At 42.0% G+C, this 20,613-nt stretch overlaps 1 protein-coding gene across 3 annotated transcripts; it reads left to right on the forward strand.

Moving 5' to 3' along the window:
* Positions 1 to 2,361: 2,361 nt before the first annotated feature.
* gpn3 (GPN-loop GTPase 3) lies at positions 2,362 to 18,700 on the forward strand. 3 transcript variants are annotated; one of them, XM_085961587.1, is made up of 8 exons: positions 2,362 to 2,399; positions 3,954 to 4,062; positions 5,322 to 5,489; positions 11,519 to 11,643; positions 12,305 to 12,420; positions 15,516 to 15,612; positions 16,686 to 16,814; positions 18,017 to 18,700. In XM_085961587.1, the coding sequence occupies exons 1-8, from the start codon at positions 2,382 to 2,384 to the stop codon at positions 18,083 to 18,085; spliced, it is 831 nt and encodes a 276-aa protein (XP_085817713.1). In that variant the 5' UTR covers positions 2,362 to 2,381; the 3' UTR covers positions 18,086 to 18,700. The 3 variants fall into 3 exon arrangements, with proteins under 3 accessions (XP_085817713.1, XP_085817712.1, XP_085817714.1); XM_085961586.1 differs by lacking the exon at positions 2,362 to 2,399 and adding an exon at positions 2,492 to 2,601; XM_085961588.1 differs by lacking the exon at positions 2,362 to 2,399 and adding an exon at positions 2,514 to 2,601 and having other exon boundaries at positions 3,959 to 4,062.
* The last annotated feature ends 1,913 nt before the right edge of the window (positions 18,701 to 20,613 follow it).

Consider the following 20,613-nt stretch of genomic DNA (forward strand, 5'->3'; position numbering starts at 1 on the left):
ATGCATATGGATTAGATGCAGATCTAGTCAAGATCGGCCTGGAGACAGAGGCCATCAAAATGTTGCCCCAGACAAAAGGGGACAATTTCATATTCATGAGAACAGCACCCAGGACTAGATAACGAGATCAGCAGGCCATTAAAAACAATGGAGGTAATTCCAGGCCAGAGATGGGCCTGTTACCAGCCGTTTAAGACATTTTAAAATATAATGGCTACCCCACTGTGCTCACAGCCCGCCAAAAATAAAACAAAGACTAACCTGATTTTGGGCGGGAAGTGAAGCCTCTGGAAGAAAGGTATATCTGGGAGACTTTTTCAGCAGAAGGCACCTCCGAACGAGCTGGCAGCTGGAGGACACGCAGGTTGACACACAGACACGCCGGGTTGGAGAGCTGGAAACACGCAGCTTGAATCCAGACACCCAGAAGAAGGAGCAGTCAATTGCAGGCGGAAGAAGAAAGCCAACATCGAGAAGGCCGTCTCGAAACCGGCGTTCCGCCCCGGGGAAGCACATCGGGAGATCATCGACCATCCCCGGGCCGTTGCCGGAACAAGAGGTCATCAACCCAACTTGGGAGAAGAGACAAAAAAATAAAGGTCCCAAGCGAAGAAACCTTCCAGCCACCACGGCTCGGGAGAAGAGAGGAAAGGAACCTGAAGAAGCGATGGGAGCCAGCCCAAGGCTCCTCTAACCAGGGTCGAGCCGACGATCCTCGACCCCACCGACATCCAGGCCCGCCGGTGTCCAGCCGCCCCCGACTCCCACCTCAGGAGAGAGGTGTGGCGCAGCTCGCAGGGGCTCCACGATCCACGTGGAGACGAGACGCCTGAAAGGACCAAACACAGACTCGATTTCAAAACCTTGCACTTCCTAGTGGGATTGGTGAGCATGTTTCTGGCCCTTCACAATCAGATCTAGATAGGTTTAATAAGGGGGTGGATTTTAAGGGTACAATTAACATGAGTTGTTGTCCCTCGATGTTCCGTGTGTTTCCTTATTTCATAATGATCTTTGTAGAGTATAAGATGCCTGTATTTGCTTTAGTTAGTACTGTGTCGTTATGATTTGTTTGTGTGTTTTTCCCTCCCATGTACTCCCTCATCTGCTTGCATTTGATTTGATAATTTTTCCTTATGCAATAAAATTTCATTTTGTTTCATCAAACTTGGTCTACACGAGTTTTCTCTACATTGTAGTTCCTGCGCCTAAGTCCAGAGTACAGAATCTAAGGGGCGAGTGGGTCGAACCACTCAAGGTTTACTGTGCAAGAGAGAGGCCTCTAGAGAGAGAAACCTCAGGGAAACCTCTCGAGGAAAACCCCTTACAACAGTCCTTTGAAATTATCCACCACCTGTTTAAAAGCTTGATGATAGTTGATGGGCTAGATGATTAGTTTCCAGTAAAGATCTCCCTGACAGCCTTTTTCCACCAGCAGTAACATTGAACCAGTTAATGTAACAATTTCAACACAATCCTGCCAAAGAAATTTGGTCCATTGCTGAATAAATTCCAGCACAGTCGTTAAGATAATTTCTATCTGGTTATTTTAATTTCCCCCAGAAGAAAACTGTTAATATCTTCAGAATTTATGGTGCAAGGAACAAAAACATCAGAGATAAGCATCTTTAAAGGTTCACTGTTTTCATGAAGTTTTGATTTGGGAGGCAGAAGAGCCCTTTGATGTGTTTCAATGTGATTTAAATAATATTTTGTATGTTTATAAATAAAGAAAAAAGTTTTGTCAAACCTCATGCAGACATCACTAGCACTTTAGACGATAGCAAAATACTGCGGATGCTGGAAATCTGAAATAACAACAGAAAATGCTGGAAAAACTCAGCAGGCCAGGCAACATCTGTGGAGAGAGAAATAGAGTCAACGTTTCGAGTCAAACTCTTTGTCAAGACTGGAAAGGCACAGGAAATGAAATAGGTTGAAAGGCCAGGCTGGGAGAGAACAAAAGAGAAATGAAGAGACATTAAGAGGTATTCAAAACGAGATGAGATGGTGATAGGACTAGATGAGACAAAAGACGGCTCTAGATTAGGTGTGAAATGTGCTGGCAGAGAGACAGCTGCCATGTGGGAGAGAGAAAGAAAAAGGAAGGGGGCGGAGTGGGGGGGGAGGGGGGCGGTGGTGAAAAGCCAAAACAAAGGTGTGGATAAAAAATATAAGTAAAAATGTAATAGGGGCCAAGGTTAGAACTTTAGACTTTAGTTGGGGAAATACATTCCTACATTACAACAGTGACTACACTTCAAAAGTACTTCATTGGCTGTAAAGCACTTTGGGACGTCCGCCGGTCGTGAAAGCCGCTATATAAATGCAAGTCTTTTTATATAGTGGCGGTGCGGTATCACTGCAAGTTGAGACTCTGCATGCGGGCATTTCGAAATGTGCGATTGGGTCAACCTCGTTCCACAGGGGCTTCCGTAGCCGGAAGTTGTAGTTTGGAATGTGGCGCCGTGAGCCCGGAAGTAGCGCGTAGGCCACGGCTGGGTTAGCGGGTCAAGTGGGAGTGGGGGTGGGGGGACAGTTCGCGGCGGCCCGATGCCTCGATACGCCCAGCTGGTGATGGGGCCTGCCGGCAGCGGCAAGGTATTCAACACGTTACAGACCTCGGCAGCAGCGTGCTTTTATACCGCGCCGGTGGGCTGGAGAACCTGTCAAGGTGGCTCACCGGGGATGTTAGGCAGATGGGGCAAAACATGCCACCACCGAGCCAAAGCTGACACCGTGGCTTTATTATAATTTATACTGTAACTGTGTTGTCAGGAGAACTCTCACCGTCTCCTACAAAACAATTTTGTTATGTGAAATATTTTTCAGTTATTGTGTAATGGCCATAATAGCCGGTTGAGATGTGAAATATTCCTTGGTTGCCATGCGGACTTTAATTCAGTCTGTAGCAATCATCATCATCATCATCATCATGCTATATAGATGCATGAACGTTTGCAACTCCGAAACAGCCCACTAGGCCCATTGTGTCCATTCCGTCTTTTTGCTGGAGCAATCCCACCGTCTTGCGTTCTCTACATAGCCCCATAACACTCTGCTTCAAATAATTATCCACTTTTTCCTTAAAAGATGCAATGGTCTCTGCTTCAAATCTCTATAGCAAAGCCTTCCATATTTCAACAACTGCGTTAAGAAATTTCTTTTCACTCTCTGTTCACTTTTCATAATTTTTTTAATTAATGAACCCTTGTCAATGACTCTACAACCAAAGGCAGCAATCTATTTATTTTCTATCAAAATCCTTCATAATTAAAAAAAAACTTAAATCTCTTCTCCAGTGGAATTAATCCCAATATCTCAAATCTCTCCTCATAACTAGCTTCTCATCTCTAGCATTATTTTGGTGAATCTATGCTGGACACTTGCTATGGCTTTTATGTCTTCTATAACGAGAAACCTAAAACTGCTCTTGCTATTCTAACTGTGGCCTCACCAATGTTTTGTACAAATTATTAACTCATTTTCCTATTTTACTCTGTCCCTATTTATAGGTCTTCATTAGTAATAAACTTTAAAGAAAATTGTATTTAGTGAACCATATTGTGCAATTTTTTTAGGCTGTATTGTTTTCAGTAACCTTCAAAGGGTGCTAAAACTTAAGTATGAACCTGTTTTTTTAACATGCACCAGTGATTACAGTAATCTTATTTTTGATTTTATTTGTGGTTTATAAAATCATCTGAACCCTTTAAAACAACTGGAGCTCTTATGGCTAAACTAAACATATAATTAGACTGATGAACGTCACTAGGTTCAGAAGTGAAGTTTGCATACTTCTAGAGTCACAGAATGTTGCAAATTTCTAGTCATCAAGCTAGGAATTGTTACATTGTAAGTGAACAGGCTTGGGAGATTTTTGTGTTCTTTCATTTGTATATTTAGTAGATGATGCTTAAATTAGAAGCTGGATTTGGTGTGTCTCATTTCAGAGCAGTTACTGTTCCACGATGCAGCAGCACTGCGAGGTGTTGAATCGATCTGTGCAGGTGGTGAACCTTGACCCTGCTGCAGAATACTTTGACTATCCTGTCTTGGCAGGTGGGTTGACTTTGCAATTCATCTTTAAACTGTTCTTTTGAAAACTTAAACAAAACATGAGGTTTAGCAAATTGGTTTTCCAGCATAACAGTGTAAGGACCTTGCATATGCTCTTGGTACATTGTGTATATTCCTGCATAAAGCTGATGATGTAGTGTCATTGCAAACAATATGTCATTATGATGGTAAACTCTTATAATTAAAAAAAAAAAAAAAAAATCTATTGAATTGTAATAAAAAATAAATCCTGGAGTAGAAAATTCTCCCAATGTCACGAGTTTCTGATAAGCAAATGATATTTAATAAATCATTTCACATTACCCTGTAACAAGAATCGGTTTAACCGTAACCCCATTTTACCACCATATTCCTCAATCCCTTTTTCTGTTCTGAAACTCAGCCTCTTCAACCCATTTATGGTTTTCCTTTCAATTATCTTTCCTGGTGACTTATTTCACAAGTCTGATACAATTTATGCAACAAAATAAATCTGCCTGCCTTCCTTAATTACTTTTTAACTTCCTGATTTTTTTTAACTTGTCGCCCTGTATTTGAATCCTTCAGCATAGTGAACAATATGCCACAGTTTTGTCAATCCCATTCATAATCTTGAAACCTTCCATTTAGAATCTTTAATTTAGATTTAAATTTAAAATGGACGGTAGCCTGTCATCTTTGCTTTGCTGCGTACTGTTCAACTGCTACTAAGGAATGCATAAAATCCTTTTTAAATTTGGGGTATATGATCAGTTCTAAGAAAAGCATTGAAGTTAGATGTCCGAAAGTGTCTGCTGTGCCCTAATAGTTTGCACACAAGTCTGTACTTTGGGTCAAAGTCACTTCCGCAGGCTATGCCAGAGTGCACTACCTGCCTATATATGTGTACTTGGTTTACTGAGTCACAAACAACAATTTATCATAACCAACACCTTCTGTACAATTATCCCTGTTCTCACAAGGATGACTGTAAGGAAACTGGAACTGATGAGCTGCTTCCAAAAAAATGTCAGCTCCTCATAAGTTGAACTCTGATTTTGTGAAACATGTTTTGGGTTATATTCCATGGTTACTGTAAAAAAATACAGTTGTCACAAATTATCTTTTCTGTCAGCAGTTTTATTCTAGAATAATTGGTTATGGTGGATATACTTAAGTTGTTTTTAAATGATTATTCTGGTCAGATGTCCAGTTTTAAAACCGAGTTTCCCTGACTCTCAAATTATATAGTGCGTTACCCTTTCTATTGTTATTGGATACAGATATCCGGGAGCTCATCCAAGTGGATGATGTAATGGAAGATAACTCCTTGAGGTTCGGCCCAAATGGTGGACTCATTTTCTGTATGGAATATTTTGCCAACAACTTTGATTGGCTGGCAGATTGCCTAGGTCATGTGGAGGATGACTATATACTATTTGATTGTCCAGGTAGGTAGAAATTGATATGTGTTTCCTACAGTATTTTGGTAATGAAGTGATAAGATGAAGCAGAACATAGACTTTTGTCTGATTTTTCCAGTCATGGTTCACTTGTCCAGAGCAGGAAGCAAAAAAAAAATGGAGGGAATATTGACAAATGCTGCATGATTACACCACCCAGTAGCTGTTCTCTGCTTGGTCACTGCTGTATTGGGAGAAAAACCTGAAAGAAAAGGAGAATTTTTTTAAGGGGGAGGGGAAAAATCAACCCTGAAGAGCTGATTACCTCCTGATGGTAATTCTGTTTATAGAATAGAATCATACAATGATACAGCCTAGAAGGAGGCCCATTGTGGCTGTGCTGGCTCTTTGAAAGAGCTATCCAATTAGTCTCACTCCCCTGCCCTTTCTCCATAGCCCTGCAAATGTTTCCCCTTCATGTATTTATCCAGTTCCCTTTTGAAAGTTATATTGGCCCAGAAATTCGGGTCAGGGGCCTCCTCCAACTGCCGGCGTGCAGTGCTTGCGTATCCCAGGGGCGCAGTTAGTTCGATGCGTCCCCTGGGATCACGTGGGCCATGGAGAGCCAATGGTAGCAGGGGGAGGGTGAACAGGCAGAGGTCGTGGTTCACATTGGGACCAACGACATAGGTAGGAAGAGGGATGAGGTCCTGCAGCAAGAATTTAGGGAGCGAGGTAGCAGATTAAAGAGTAGGACCTCAAAGGTTGTAATCTCTGGATTACTCCCGGTGCCACGTGCTAGTGAGTATAGGAATAGGAGGATAGAGCAGATGAATGCGTGGCTAAAGAGTTGGTGTAGGAGGGAGGGCTTTAGTTTCCTGGATCACTGGGCCTGCTTCTGGGGAATGTGGGACTTGTACAAGTCGGACGGGTTGCACCTGAACCAGAGCGGGACAAATATCCTTGCGGGGAGGTTTGCTAGCACTGTTCGGGGGGGTTTAAACTAAAATGGCAGGGGGTTGGGAACCTGAGCAGGGAGACAGAGGAAAGGAAAACAGGGATAAAAGCAAAAGATAGGAAGGAGAAAAACAAAAGTGGCAGTCAGAGAAATCAACGGTTTAAATCAAACGTGGCCACAGTAAATAATAATTCTAATAGGTCTAAGAGCGTTGAAAAAACAAGCCTGAAGGCTGTGTGTCTTAATGCGAGGAGCATTTGTAATAAGGTGGATGAATTGGCTGCGCAAATAGAGGTAAACGAATATGATTTGGTTGGGATTACAGAAACGTGGCTCAGGGATGGCCAAGACTGGGAATTCAACATCCAGGGGTATTCGATATTCAGGAAAGATAGGCAAAAAGGAAAGGGAGGTGGGGTAGCATTACTGGTTAAAGAAGGGATTAATACAATTGTAATGAAGGATATTAGCTCTGATGATGTGGAATCTGTATGGGTAGAATTGAGAAATACTAAGGGGAAAAAAACATTAGTGGGAGCCAGCTGACAGGCGTCATGTGATAGTTTCCCAATCCCACCGCAGGCCCCAGACACCAGTGGCAGGCCCGGGCTCTCAAACCCACTGCTGAGACATCAGCCGTGGTGAATTAAAACTTACGTGCACTTGTAAGGGCAAGGAGGCTTAAAGCAGGCGACAGCAACGTAATGCCTGGAGCGTGAGCCGATAACTCACCATTTTCCAATCGGCGAAACGGAAAGCAGCTCCTCAATGAAGAGACTCCGCACACAGCAAACACATAGCCAATCCACTTCCAGCTTATAAATGGGTCCCTACAGCGCAGTCAATTGGACAATCTCAGAACAACGAGAATTGGAAATGTCTCTGTTTCGAATTTTAAATGACCCGTGCTTATGTCAGCTGTTAATATCAAGCAAATGCTAAGAGTCACATTTCTAAAAGGCACTAATAACACAATTGAAAACTTATTTAAAAATATATGGATCTGTGTTTTTTTTCAGTCCTAAATGGCTTACCTCTTATCCTGTAAATCATGCTTGACTAATCTACTGGAATTTTTTGAGGATGTAACTGGTAAAATAGATAAGGGAGAACCAGTGGATGTGGTGTATTTGGACTTTCAGAAGGCTTTCGATAAGGTCCCGCATAAGAGATTAGCGTGCAAAATTAAGGCACATAGGATTGGGGGCAAGGTATTGACTTGGATAGAGAACTGGTTGGCGGACAGAAAGCAAAGAGTTGGAATAAACGGGTCGTTTTCCGAGTGGCAGGCAGTGACTAGTGGGGTACCGCAAGGATCGGTCCTAGGACCCCAGCTGTTCACAATATATATTAATGATCTGGACGAGGGAATTGGATGTAATATCTCCCAATTTGCAGACAACACAAAGCTGGGTGGGAGGGTAAGCTGTGAGGAGGATGCCGAGAAACTCCAGTACGATTTGGACAGGTTGGGTGATTGGGCAGAAGCATGGCAGATGCCGTATAATGTGGATAAATGCGAGGTTATCCACTTTGGTGGCAACAACAGGAAGGCAGATTATTATTTGAATGGCAATAGATTGGGAGAAGGGGAAGTGCAAAGAGACCTGGGTGTTATTGTGCACCAGTCGCTGAAGGTAAGCATGCAGGTGCAGCAGGCGGTTAAGAAGGCAAATGGTATGTTGGCCTTCGTAGCAAGCGGGTTTGAGTACAGGAACAAGGATGTCTTGCTACAGTTGTACAGGGCCTTGGTGAGACCGCACCTTGAGTATTGTGTGCAGTTTGGTCACCTTACCTGAGGAAGGACGTTCTTGCCATGGAGGGAGTGCAGCGAAGATTCACCAGGCTGATACCTGGGATGGCAGGAATGACGTATGAGGAGAGATTGTGTCGATTGGGCTTATACTCACTGGAGTTTAGAAGATTGAGAGGGGATCTCATCGAAACCTATAAAATTCTGTCAGGTCTGGACAGACTCGATGCAGGAAAGATGTTTCTGATGGCCGGGGAGTCTAGAACCAGAGGTCATAGTCTAAGGATAAGGGGTAAGCCATTTAGGACTGAAATGAGGAGGAATTTCTTCACCCAGAGAGTGGTGAACCTGTGGAATTCTCTGCCACAGAGGGCGGTGGAGGCCAGTTCATTAAATATATTCAAGAAAGAGTTGGATATATTTCTTGAGGCTAAAGGGATATGGGGAGAAGGCAGGGACAGGGTACTGAATTTGGATGATCAGCCATGATCTCATTGAATGGTGGAGCAGGCTCGAAGGGCCGAATGGCCTACTCCTGCTCCTATCTTCTATGTTTCTATGTTTCATAAGTTTGACAGGAAGAGCTGTCAAACCTATAAATACTATAAGCCCCAAAACATCACTAAACTTCAAATAATTTTTTTTTTAATCACTTTTTAAAAATAACTCTAAATTACCTGAAATACCTATTTTAAACTAATTTAAATTTTTGAAAAAATTAATTACATTTTCTAACAGGGCTAAAAATAAACTTACTTTTCTTTAAAGTATTTAAAAATAATAAACCTGTGGAAAAAATGTTTTAATTTTAATTAATTCATCACTTACCTTGTTAAAAGCAGGCCTTGTGCCTGCTTTTTAAAAGTGTAACTGCTGGAGACTTACCCTCCCGGAGAAACCTGCAAAAAAAACATAAGTTCGATGCGCACGCGCTGCCTCTCCGGCGCACGCGTTCCACCTGTCAACCAACCCCTTCTTTCAGGGGAACGGAAGTGCCGGTTTCCCGCGCATGCACAAAACCGGCACTTTCGTTAAGCCTACGCGTACTCACGCGTTGGGACCCGAATTTCTGGGCCAATGAATCTGTTTCCACCACCCTTTCAGGCAGTGCTTTCCAGATCATCATAACTCGCTGTGTTTTTAAAAAAAAAATAAAAATAAAAAATAAATTAAAAAAAAATTCTCCTCATCTCGCCTCCGGTTCTTTTGCCATTACCTTAAATCTGTGTCCCCTGGTTAAACTTTGTTTATTTTGTAAATGCAATTAAGTTCTAGCAACATTTAGCTTAGTGTAGTGTATTGATCCAAGTGTAGCAAATCTATACTATATTACAATCCTAACATGATGGTAGTCTCCAATTTTAAAAAATCTGGTCAAAGGAATGGCTCACTAAAGTGTATTGAGTTGCTAGGGTATCAATTTTGGGCTCTTTCTGATTTTATTCCCCTCACCATCCCCCTTGAAGATGCTGACTTGAAGTGTCAGCAGCCCCTTATTATTTTCCCAAAAGCCATTCTGAGAGAGAGTTTGGACAGTGAGCATCAGTAGGCTATTCAATCATGTCACCTCACAGTCAGGAGAAAGTAGGAAAAGCCAATCTTGACTATTCTCTCACTCAACATCCACATCTGCATTTTCTCAATCCATCCAAGTGTGAAATTGTGGTAAGCCTGGTCTGTATGGCTTAGTGTTATGCCAGAGTGTTCCTTTTACCACTAGACCATCAGGTGATTCTGGTTTGGGCTTTGAGTGGGCAGTGGTTATGATAGTATTGCACATCCTGATCCAAAACTCACCAAGGCTTCTTCAAAAGCACCTCTCAAACTCGCGACTTCGACCACAAGGGCAACAGGCGCATGAGAACACCATCGCCTGCAAGTTCCCCTCCAAGTTAACAAACCATCCTGACTTAGAAATATATCATCGTTCCTTCATAGTCGCTGGGTCAAAATCCTGGAACTCCCTCCCTAACAGCACTGTGGGAGTACCTTCATCACATGGACTGCAGCAGTTCAAGAAGGCGCTCACCACCACCTTCTCAAGCGCAGTTAGGGATGGGCAATAAATGCTGGCCTTGCCAGCGATGCCCACATCCCATGAACGTATAAATAGCAAAAAAACAACTTAAACTGCGTGCAACAGAAAATGCTGGAATAACTCAGCAGGCCAGGCAACATCCGTGGAGAGAGAAATAGAGTCAACGTTTCGAGTTAAACTCTGTCAAGACTGAAAAGGCACAGGAAATGAAATAGATTGAGAGACCAGGCTGGGAGAGAACAAAATAGAAGTGAAGAAACATTAAGAGGTATTCAAAACGAGACGAGATGGTGATAGGACTAGTGGAGAGACAAAAGACGGCTCTAGATTAGGTGTGAAATGCGCTGGCAGAATGAGAGACAGCTGCCATGTGGGAGAGAAAAAAAAGAAAAAGAAAAAAAAAAGGGGGGTGGGGGGAGGAAAAGGGCCAAAACAAAGGTGTGGATAAAAAATAAGTAAAAATGTAATAGGGGCCGAGGTTATGATCTGAAATTGTTGAACTCGATATTGAGTCCGGAAGGCTGTAAAGTGCCTAATCGGAAGATGAGGTGCTGTTCCTCGAGTTTATGCTGAGCTTCCGTGGAACAATGCAAGAGCCCGAGTACAATGAGGTCTGAGTGGGAATGGGGCGGTGAATTAAAATGACAGGCGACCGGAAGCTCGGGGTCATCCTTACGGACTGAACGGAGGTGTTCCACAAAACGGTCACCCAATCTGCGTTTGGTCTCCCCAATGTAGAGGAGACCACATTGTGAGCAGCGAATACAGTATACTAGATTGCAAGAAGTACAAGTAAATCGCTGTTTCACCTGGAAGGGGTGTTTGGGGCCCTGGACAGTGGGAAGGGGGGAGGTATAAGGGCAGGTGTTGCATCTCCTGCGCTTGCACGGGAAGGTGCCAGGCGAAGGGGTGCTGGGGGTGATAGAGGAGTGGACTAGGGTGTCTTGGAGGGAGTGGACCCTACGGAATGCTGAAAGGGGAGGGGAAGATGCGTTTGGTGGTGGGATCACTTTGGAAGTGGTGGAAATGGCGGAGGATGATCCGTTGAATGTGGAGGCTGGTGGGGTGAAAGGTGAGGACAAGGGGAACCCTATCGTGGTTCCGGGAGGGAGGGGCAGGGGTGAGGGCAGAAGTGCAGGAGATAGAACGGACACGGTCGAGGGCCGTGTCAACCACTGTAGAGGGGAATCCTCGGTTGAGGAAAAAGGAAGACATGTCGGAAACGGCGTGCATCTTGGTAATGCAGCCCTTCATTTTATATGCAATAAGTTTTGATTGTTGGATCTGCAAATGGCTTGTCTAATGTGCATTTAATTCCTTCATTACAGGTCAGATTGAGTTATACACTCACCTTCCAATAATGAAGCAGCTAGTGGAGCAATTGCAGCAGTGGGAGTTTCGTGTTTGTGGGGTATTTCTTGTTGACTCTCAGTTTATGGTGGAGTCGTTTAAGGTAGTTATCATCACTTGATCAGAATGCCATGGTAACCCTGCACGCATTTGAAGTCTTTGTAACCATCTAATTATATAACTGGGATGTTTTCATATATCTGCTATTTTTATTAAATGAGGTGGTATGCATAAGGGTAAAACCTTTGGTGTAAACTTTTTACCCCTCAGTTTTATTTCCATTTTCCCTCATCCTGTTTCTACTGAAGGCAGTGACTCGTGTTGGAGTACAATTGCACAGGATCTTCAGTACCTTGCCCAAGTGGTCATTCTTCATGTGAGCCTAGATCACGAGTATCAGCAAGCTATTTGACTGTGAGGGCAACAGTCATGAGTCTGATACTGTCCCCTTCCAATGCCACGGGCTTTTCAGGAGGACGACAAGCAGGCGTGAGAACTTGGAGTGTGGGTTTTCCCATTCTAGCTGAAGGACACTGAGATCAGTTGCCATGTCCCTATCACTCCAGCTGAGATTGACTAACTCAACAAAGACCAAAGATTGAATCTGGGACCTTTTTGGTCTGTATGGCTCAGCACCCTATGCAGTACAATTAGCCCAAACTTATTCCATCAGCAAACAAAAACTTTTATAAATTGTAGATGCACGGCGTAAATCTGACATTTACTGTAAAATGTGCAGATGTGTAACTTTATAATTTTCTTAGTTTGTGTCAGGTGTTATGGCAGCCCTCAGCGCTATGGTGTCTCTGGAAATTCCACAGGTCAACATCATGACAAAAATGGATTTACTTAACAAGAAAGCAAAAAAAGAAATTGAAAAGTAAGTGAAACTTCATGTTGTCACCAACGTTTCCTCTAAGCTGTGTGGCTGCGCAACACTCAGCCGGTCCTGTGCAGCCTGGGAGCAGCTTTTCCAATATTAAATTTCCCGCATGTGTGAAACTGAATGGGCTGTGCTGCCCCTTAAAGGGGCCGCGCACCAAAAAAAAAATTGGAGGAACATTGGTTGTGACCAATGGACCTAATCTATATATACATTAATTATTACATATTGTAATATACTTTTTAGTGGTATATATTTTCAGAGATGGATCTTGTTATATTGGCCATTTTTTAGATTGCTTTCGGATAACAAGTGACGGCTGAGAATTATTTTTAGAATTTTACAATTGTTCACTTACTGATGCAATTGTAGATTTTGATTGTGGGATCACATGACAAATTAAATTTAATGATAGCTATAAATATATAAAATGTTGCACTTTATATGAATGAAAGAAAAAAAATGTGTGCATTTTAATAGTGCAACATAGAAACATAGAAGATAGGAGCAGGAGTAGGCCATTCGGCCCTTCAAGCCTGCTCCGCCATTCAACGAGATCATGGCTGATCATCCAAACCCTAGCACCCGGTCCCTACACCGACAGCCATCCCACCCAAGCCCTATCCCCGTAACCCCACGTATTTAATCCCCCCTAACACTAAGGGCCAATTTTATCATGGCCAATCAACCTAACCCGCACATCTTTGGACTGTGGGAGGAAACCGGAGCACCCGGAGGAAACCCACGCAAACACGGCGAGAATGTGCAAACTCCGCACAGACAGACAACCTGAGGACATCCCAAAGCTCTTTACAACAGTAACTGTATTTCATTGGCTGTTATGTGGAGAAGCACAGCAGCCAATCTGTGCACAGCAAGGCCCCAGAAATAGCAGTGAGATAAATGGCCAGATAATCCCTTTTGCTGGTGTTGGTTGAGGGGTAAATGTTGGCCAGGACACCAGGAAAATTTCCCTGCTGTTCTTCGAAGGAGTGCACGGGATCTTTTTGTCCGTCTGAGAGAGCAGACTGCGCCTCCGTTTAACGTCTCATCAGAATGAAGTCACATCCGACAGTGCGGCACTCTCGCACTGATGTGCCAGCCTAGATTATGTGCTCAAGTCCTGGCACCCTCAATCTTCTGATTCAGAGGCGAGAGGGCTACCAATGAGCCAAAGCTGAAACATAATTGGAATAGCATTAGTGCAGGGAGACTTTAAAAAGGACCTGGTCTCTTTCAGTGTCTAGATAATGTGGTAAAGCAATTAAGGAAATAGAATGAGATAAATAGCTAGAACAGTAGGTTTACTGATGCTTCAGAATGTACTGGTGAAACCAGGGATGAAGCACTGTGTTCAGTTCTGATCACCACACAAAAAGAAGTACATGCATTGCAGAGAAAAGCAGCAAGAATAATCCCATGTGTAAAGGAAATGGCCTATGAGGAAAGATTAAATATGGTCAAACTCTATAGTGGGAATGTGGTTAAGGTAGGAAGGGAGAATTCATCGAGGTATATAATAACGGATGTAAGGTAAACCCAGAATATTACTTCAAAGTGAGTCAGGCTAGTAGGACTAGAGGATATACATTTAGGTTAGGGAAAAGTAAATTTGGAACATATGTTAGGAAAAACTTCTTCACTCAAAAGTATTGTGTTTGAAATAATCTGCCATGCACGATAGTGGAGATTGTCATTAGAAGTGTTCAAAATTTAGTTGTGCACTAGACTAATGAGCTTCTTTGAGCCAGTCTTCAGCTTGATATGTATTTATGAGAACATGCATTGCTATAATGACTCCATTTGCATTGTTCTATACTGTTAGTGATGTTACACACTTCAGGATGAAGGGATTTTGTTGGCAGTTGCCATGTAGGGAGCAGTGGTGGCTCGACAGAGATGCTCAGTCACCACCCTACCTTTCCTAGGAGAGTGGTTGTTTTCGGTGGTTGTTCTGGTTCCTGGAGAGCATATTTCCATCTCTTTCCCCCCCCCCCCCCCCCCCCCAACCCCCATTGTGTCAGCATGCCTTTCCCTGTGTAGAGTGTACGGTATGGATCTGCTGTGTTTGGCTGCCGGAAGAGGGCCCAACTGCTTGGTACTTTTCCTGTCTTTTAAATTGAGGTTGAACAGCACTCTTAACGGGCAAATGCCATGTAGATAATTTTTCCCTTATTTGTGGTGGAAGGTTGTCCTAGCTGGGGGGGTTTACAACTTTGTCTGACAGCGAAGGTTTCTATTTGTACTTGTTTGCATGTTCAAGGGTGACCAGAAAGTAGCATGTTCAAAACCTTACATGTTTTGCTTGTTAAGGTACCCTTGATAATGCTTTTTAAAAGAAAGAACTTGTATTTATATAGCGCTTTTCACAATCGCAGGACGTCCCAGAGCGTTTTGCAGCTAATGAAGTACTTTTGAAGCATAGTCACTGTTGTAAATTAGGAAACGTGGCGGCATAATTGGCACACAGGAAGCTCCCACAAACAGCAATGTGATAATGACCAAATAATTTGTTTTTTCAGTAATGTTGGTTGAGGGATAAACTTTGGCCAGGACACTGGGGAGAACTCCCTTATTATTCTTCAAAATAGTGCCATGAGATCTTTTACGTCCACCTGAGAGGGCACACGGGTCCTCGGTGTGACGTCTCATCTGAAAGACGACACCTCTGACAGTGCAGCACTCCCTCAGCACTGCACTGGAGTGTCAGCCTGAATTTTGTGCTCAAGTTTCTGGAGTGGAACTTGAACCTACAACCTTCTGACTTTAGATCATTTACTCTCTCTTCCTCCCTATCGGATTTCCAATGAGTGATAGATAGCACTACAAGGCAACTAGAAGTAAGAAGGGCTTATTTCAGGTGGTAAAACACCAGGAGGTGCAGTGCTAAATTTGTTTCATGTTTTTTTTTCTATTAAATTATGTTCGCTTTACTATATTATTCTCAAAACAACAAAGGAACTATCATTTGAAGATTCACTTTGCAAAACAGTTTTATATCAAAGTTTTCATATACTATTTTTAGAAACTGTTTTGACACAGTTCTTGGGCATTTATATCTAATACTTCCATCTTGATTTCTTTCATTAAAGGTATTTAGACCCCGATATGTATTCATTGATGCAGGACTCATCTGACACTTGGAAAAGCAAGAAATTCAAAAAACTAACCAAAGTAATTTGTGGATTGGTAAGTAGTTTGTGCTGGAATCAAAGAAGCCAAATTCTAATTAACTTAATTTGAAACGATAAAAATGCTCTATTTGAAATCGCTTATCTCAAACAAATCCTGTATTCCGTCATTACTTAAGCAACGTAGAACTAATCTGGCTTTGTACAAATAAGTGAATCTATTTATCAATAGTGAAATGTTATTGGGCATAAAGGTCAGTATCAGCAGAGAAGGTTAAGAGGAGATTTAATTGCGGCGTTCAAAATGATGAAGGGTTGTGAAAGAGTAAATAAGGAGAAACTGTTTCCACTGGCAGAAGGGTCGGTAATCAAAGGACACAGACTTAAGATCATTGGCACTGATCAGAGCAGCATTATTGCAACAAATTGAACATCACCATTGATTCTATAGGGGGCGGAGCTATAGTACTGGAATTCTCACTGTTTTGGTGAGTGTCACAGCGAAGCGGCGCAGAGGGGGTCCTAGGAAACTTTTGGGTGGTGCAAGTAATGGTTCGAGTCACCCATGCCATTATTTCCAAGAGAATTTGAGCCATAGTAATGGCATATGCCATGGACCAATGTTCCCCCTAAGTTTTTTTGCGTGCGTGGCCCCTTTAAGGAGCTGCGCGGCCCATTCACAGTTTCGTGCATGCGCGAAATTTAACATTGAAAGAAACGGTCCCAGGCTGCGTGGGACTGACAGAGAGCTACATGGCCGCGCAGCTTAGAGGGAGCATTGCCGTAGATGTGCTATTACTACGGCACACGTTTTCAGGAATTTCTATGCCATTATACTGGATACAACCAAAGACAGCAATACTATGACAATCCAGGTCTGATTTTAAACTAGGACTTTTCAAAAACTTCAACGTATTTTGTGCATTTTTAAAGCAATACAATGGTACCTGTGTTTTTCCTACTGACATTCCATTTGTGTGTGTGTTTTGAATAATATAATTTATTTTTAAATGTTGGCCAAAATGCTATTGTTTATAGTGAAAAATCATGGGATCTAGAATTTTATAGGCTATATCAGGATGATGCTGTTGGGACGAATTGCTAATCTTTATTAAACATTTGTCTGTTTAGGTTGATGACTACAGCATGGTTCGTTTTTTGCCATTTGATCGCTCAGATGAAGAATGTGTTACCATAGTCTTGCAGCACATTGATTTTTCCATTCAGTATGGCGAGGACTTTGAAGTCAAAGAACCAAAGGTGAGTGATATATAGATTCTTTTTGTAGAATTTCTCCAGTGATCCCCACCCCACCCAATCTCCTTCAGCCTAGTGGTCAGGACTCTCTCTGAGCCATTGATATTCCATGATGCATTAGCAGGTGACATACTTGAAATGATTTAAGCATGACTTTATCTTTTATTCCTTATTTAACAAGAATGCCTTGCTCTCCAACCTGGTCAAGAACTAAAGATATTAAAACCACTTCAACAGATGGAAATTAGTTGTAGTGACTGACAGATCTATGACTTTCAAACCAAGTGTGTATGTTGGATAATGATAGGACCAAGTTTGGTTGTGATGCCTCATACAGTTGAATAGCCTGCACACACGCACAGTGTAGGGTCACATAAAGAATGTGTACTTGGATTAAATACTGGAGGGTTCCTGACTCCTGTGGAAGTCCAGGATGAATTACTGTCTTCAGGACAGTAAATGATTAATTTCCATTGGATAATGCTACACTGTGAACAGTGTGAGGGTGTGCAGTCCAATAAATGAGTAGCATTCTTTAATGTTTTCCTGCTGTTTTTGCTTTGTTTCCCTTGGATTATTTAAACAAATTGCAATGAACTTATCAAAAAACATCTTTGTGATAATAAATTGAGTGACTTTGCTGTGTAATAGTATATTTGGATATAAGAAAAGGTTGAGCAGGTTGGGCCTATACTCAATGGAGTTTAGAAGAATGAGAGGTGATCTTATTGAAACGCAAGATTCTGAGTGGGCTCGACAGGGTACATACTGAGAGGATGTTTCCCCTTGTGGGGGAATCTAGAACTAGGGGGCATAGTTTCAAAATAAGGGGTCGCCCATTTAAAACTGAGATGAGGAGAAATTTCTTCTCTGAGGGTCGTGAATCTTTGGAATTCTCTACCGCAGAGAGCTGTGGAGACGGAGTCATTGAATATATTCAAGGCGGAGATAGACAGATTTTTGAAAAACAGAGTCGAGGGTTATGGGGAGCGGGCAGGAAAGTGAAGTTGAGGCCAAGATCAGATCAGCCATGATTTTATTGAATGGTGGAGCAAGCTCGAGGGGCCGAATGGCCTACTCCTACTTCTTATGTTCTTATGTTTTAAAACTGTACACTGTTCAGTTACAAAAGTAGGCATTAAAATAGCTGAGGCTTTCAGAACTTGCTTGCATAATTTCATTTACTAATGGGCCCTTTTTTACAGGAGCAAGAAGAAGACATTGATACCCCTAACACAAGCGATCAGTTTTTCCAAGGTGCAACAGCTAACTGAAGTTCCTGGATATGGCCGAGTATTTGGGCCCAGTTGAACATTTGGTGCATTAGAAGCATTCTACTTGGATCCATTAGCACCGTGCTTTCCCAAAGTTTCTTAATATCGGACAATTTAGGAACCTTGTTTGAGAACTCAACTTATTTACACCATGTTGTTGTGTGGAGAAGATCTCAAATCCTTCAGTTACCATTTGAAAACTGATTTTATACATCTAATGAAAATGACTGTTGTTTGAGCTTGCTAGGTAATTATATGCAGATAAGTTAGCAACACACAACTCTAATTGCTGAGTGATCCTGCTCCACTTAAGGTACTAACAACACTTCATTGATGTTTAGAAAGAATGGTGACAAACCCCTTTTATTAAAAGTAAACACTTTTATAGGCCAGTACCTTTTTAAAAGATTGTTTGCTTGAAACTGTTGTGGAGGATGGTTTTCATTTTTCCCCTCAGTTTGTTGCATGTCTTCTGCTTTTGAGTATGTGCTCCCCTTAAGAATGTTACGAGTAAGTTATTTCTGACAGTCTGCAAAATGGGACATGTTAGGAGTTGTACAGTATACAGCAATGGTTTTTATTTTAATAAATCTCATATATTTTTCTGTTCCAAAATGCTTTCTACTTAAGTCTATGCAACCATGTGGTATTTGTCATGTGGTTAGCAGAGACCAATAGGTCTGAGTCGTATTACATAAGCCACATACAAAGCACCCATTACGCTTCCACAGCCAAAACTAAAAATAAGTCAAAATAAATCTTAACCATATGAAGGTTGTAACTAAGTGTTTATAGAAAGTTGAAATAACTGCAAATATTTATAAATTCAAGTTCTAACTTAAAAATTAGTCTTAAGCTCAGGCTTTTAACAGGCTACCAAGGGGTATGGATCAAAGGTGAGTAAATGGAGTTAAGGTACAGATCAGCCATGATCTAATTGAATGGCGGAAAAGGCTCCAGAAGTTGAATGGCCTGTTCCTATGTTCATAGCTTCATTCATAGTTCAGACAAAATTTGAACAAATTTTTCATTTGCGCTGTATGACAAGAAAAGCTTAATTTTCTGCTTCGGTTCCATACAACAGGTCAAAAATGTAGTATCAGCACCTGACTCTCTGGCAGTAGTCCAAAGGTGGAGAGGTAGTTTCTGTTTCAACTGTAAAATGTGGGATAAATTTCATATTTTGATACCAGCTGAGGCACGTTTTTCAATGAGAAGTTTTGCAGTGTTTCTATATTGGTAACTATAAATAATGAGTCTCAAATTCCAGTCTTGACTAAAATGGGCACCTGCAAAGTTGTCTCCTTTGATCTCAACTGGATTGTGTAAAATTGTTGTAGAAACGTTTTCTTTGCAATTTGCATAGGTGTGACTCCTGGGTTGACGAGAGTTCAATGAATTGAAAATGCTTTCTTGACCAGCGAACATAGATGTGAGACACAATCCGGGAAATGGGGAAGGAGAGTAGGGGAGAAAAAGTACAAGAAGTCTTTTTAGAAATTGCCTTTTTGTCAAAATGCACATCTTTATATCTCAAATCTTGTTGGCATGCAAATCTAGTGCTTTAGATTTCTGGCTATTACACGTACTGCACTTGGGTCCATTTGTTCAAGTATTTTAAAAAGAAAAGTGTATATGTCATTTTAAATGGCCATAATCTGGAATGCAATTCTTTGGCATCTAGGTTTCTGCAAGCTTAATCTCTCGGAACTAGTTTGCTATAATTCAGAGTCTGGAATTGAATGCAACAAGATGGTGTTGGACATCATGGAGAGTTAAGGGTTAATAATCGAACGGCTTGTATCTTGGAACAGCCCGCTTTCCAATATAAACAGGATGGCAGCGAAGTGCTGAGAGAAGAAAGCATGGCTTGTCTTCTGCTTTTAGTGCCTGAGTGTTATACAGGAAACTCTCTTTTTACCGGCACCTAAATATCTGGAAATCTCTCTTAATCGGTAAAATTCAAGAGTAGGTTGAGGTAAGTTTTACTATATATTAGTGGCCGTGTAACCGGGGTTCCTGGATCTGTGGCCATGTAACCAGGGTTCCTGCACCTGTGGCCGTGTACGGGGCTCTCGTACCTTGGTATACCTCTCTGTAATCCGGACTTTTTGATCAACCGGCACCACGCCAGTCCCGTCGGTGCCGGATAAAAAAAAGAGTTTCCTGTATACGAGAAATGTTTGTGCAAGGAAATAAGTGACAGTAATGACGTTAATCATGGGTAATTAAAGTATAACTTTGGTGGCTCTCTCTGTCTAGTTGGGCCGATCACCTATACTAGATATCAACAAAGTCCGTATACTCCCATCAAGTGTCTTATGCTTACTCAAAATGTGTCGTCGTGAACCAGGAAAGGAAGGAGGTTGACTGATGGTTGAATGTTAACAGATGGCATGCTCATGATTATGCCCCTTTCCCTCCTTCCTCAAAACAAACCTACCTGATCTGAGTAATTACCTTGCAATAAATGAAGCCTACCTTTAAAACTCATTTGAAAATTATGTATTTCAGTAATTTCTGAGTAA

The sequence above is a fragment of the Somniosus microcephalus genome, chromosome 19 (genome assembly GCF_052327205.1).
Source record: "Somniosus microcephalus isolate GS21.2 chromosome 19, FLI_Smic_1.0, whole genome shotgun sequence".
Taxonomy (NCBI): Eukaryota; Metazoa; Chordata; class Chondrichthyes; order Squaliformes; family Somniosidae; genus Somniosus; species Somniosus microcephalus.

Excerpts from the sequence above, each read along its gene's own strand:
- gpn3 (XM_085961586.1), top strand. The coding sequence starts at position 2,554 with ATGCCTCGATACGCCCAGCTGGTGATGGGGCCTGCCGGCAGCGGCAAG. Across the intron at positions 15,613-16,685 it reads CCAAAGTAATTTGTGGATTG|GTTGATGACTACAGCATGGT; the intron begins GTAAGTAGTTTG and ends TTGTCTGTTTAG. Across the intron at positions 16,815-18,016 it reads TTGAAGTCAAAGAACCAAAG|GAGCAAGAAGAAGACATTGA; the intron begins GTGAGTGATATA and ends CCTTTTTTACAG.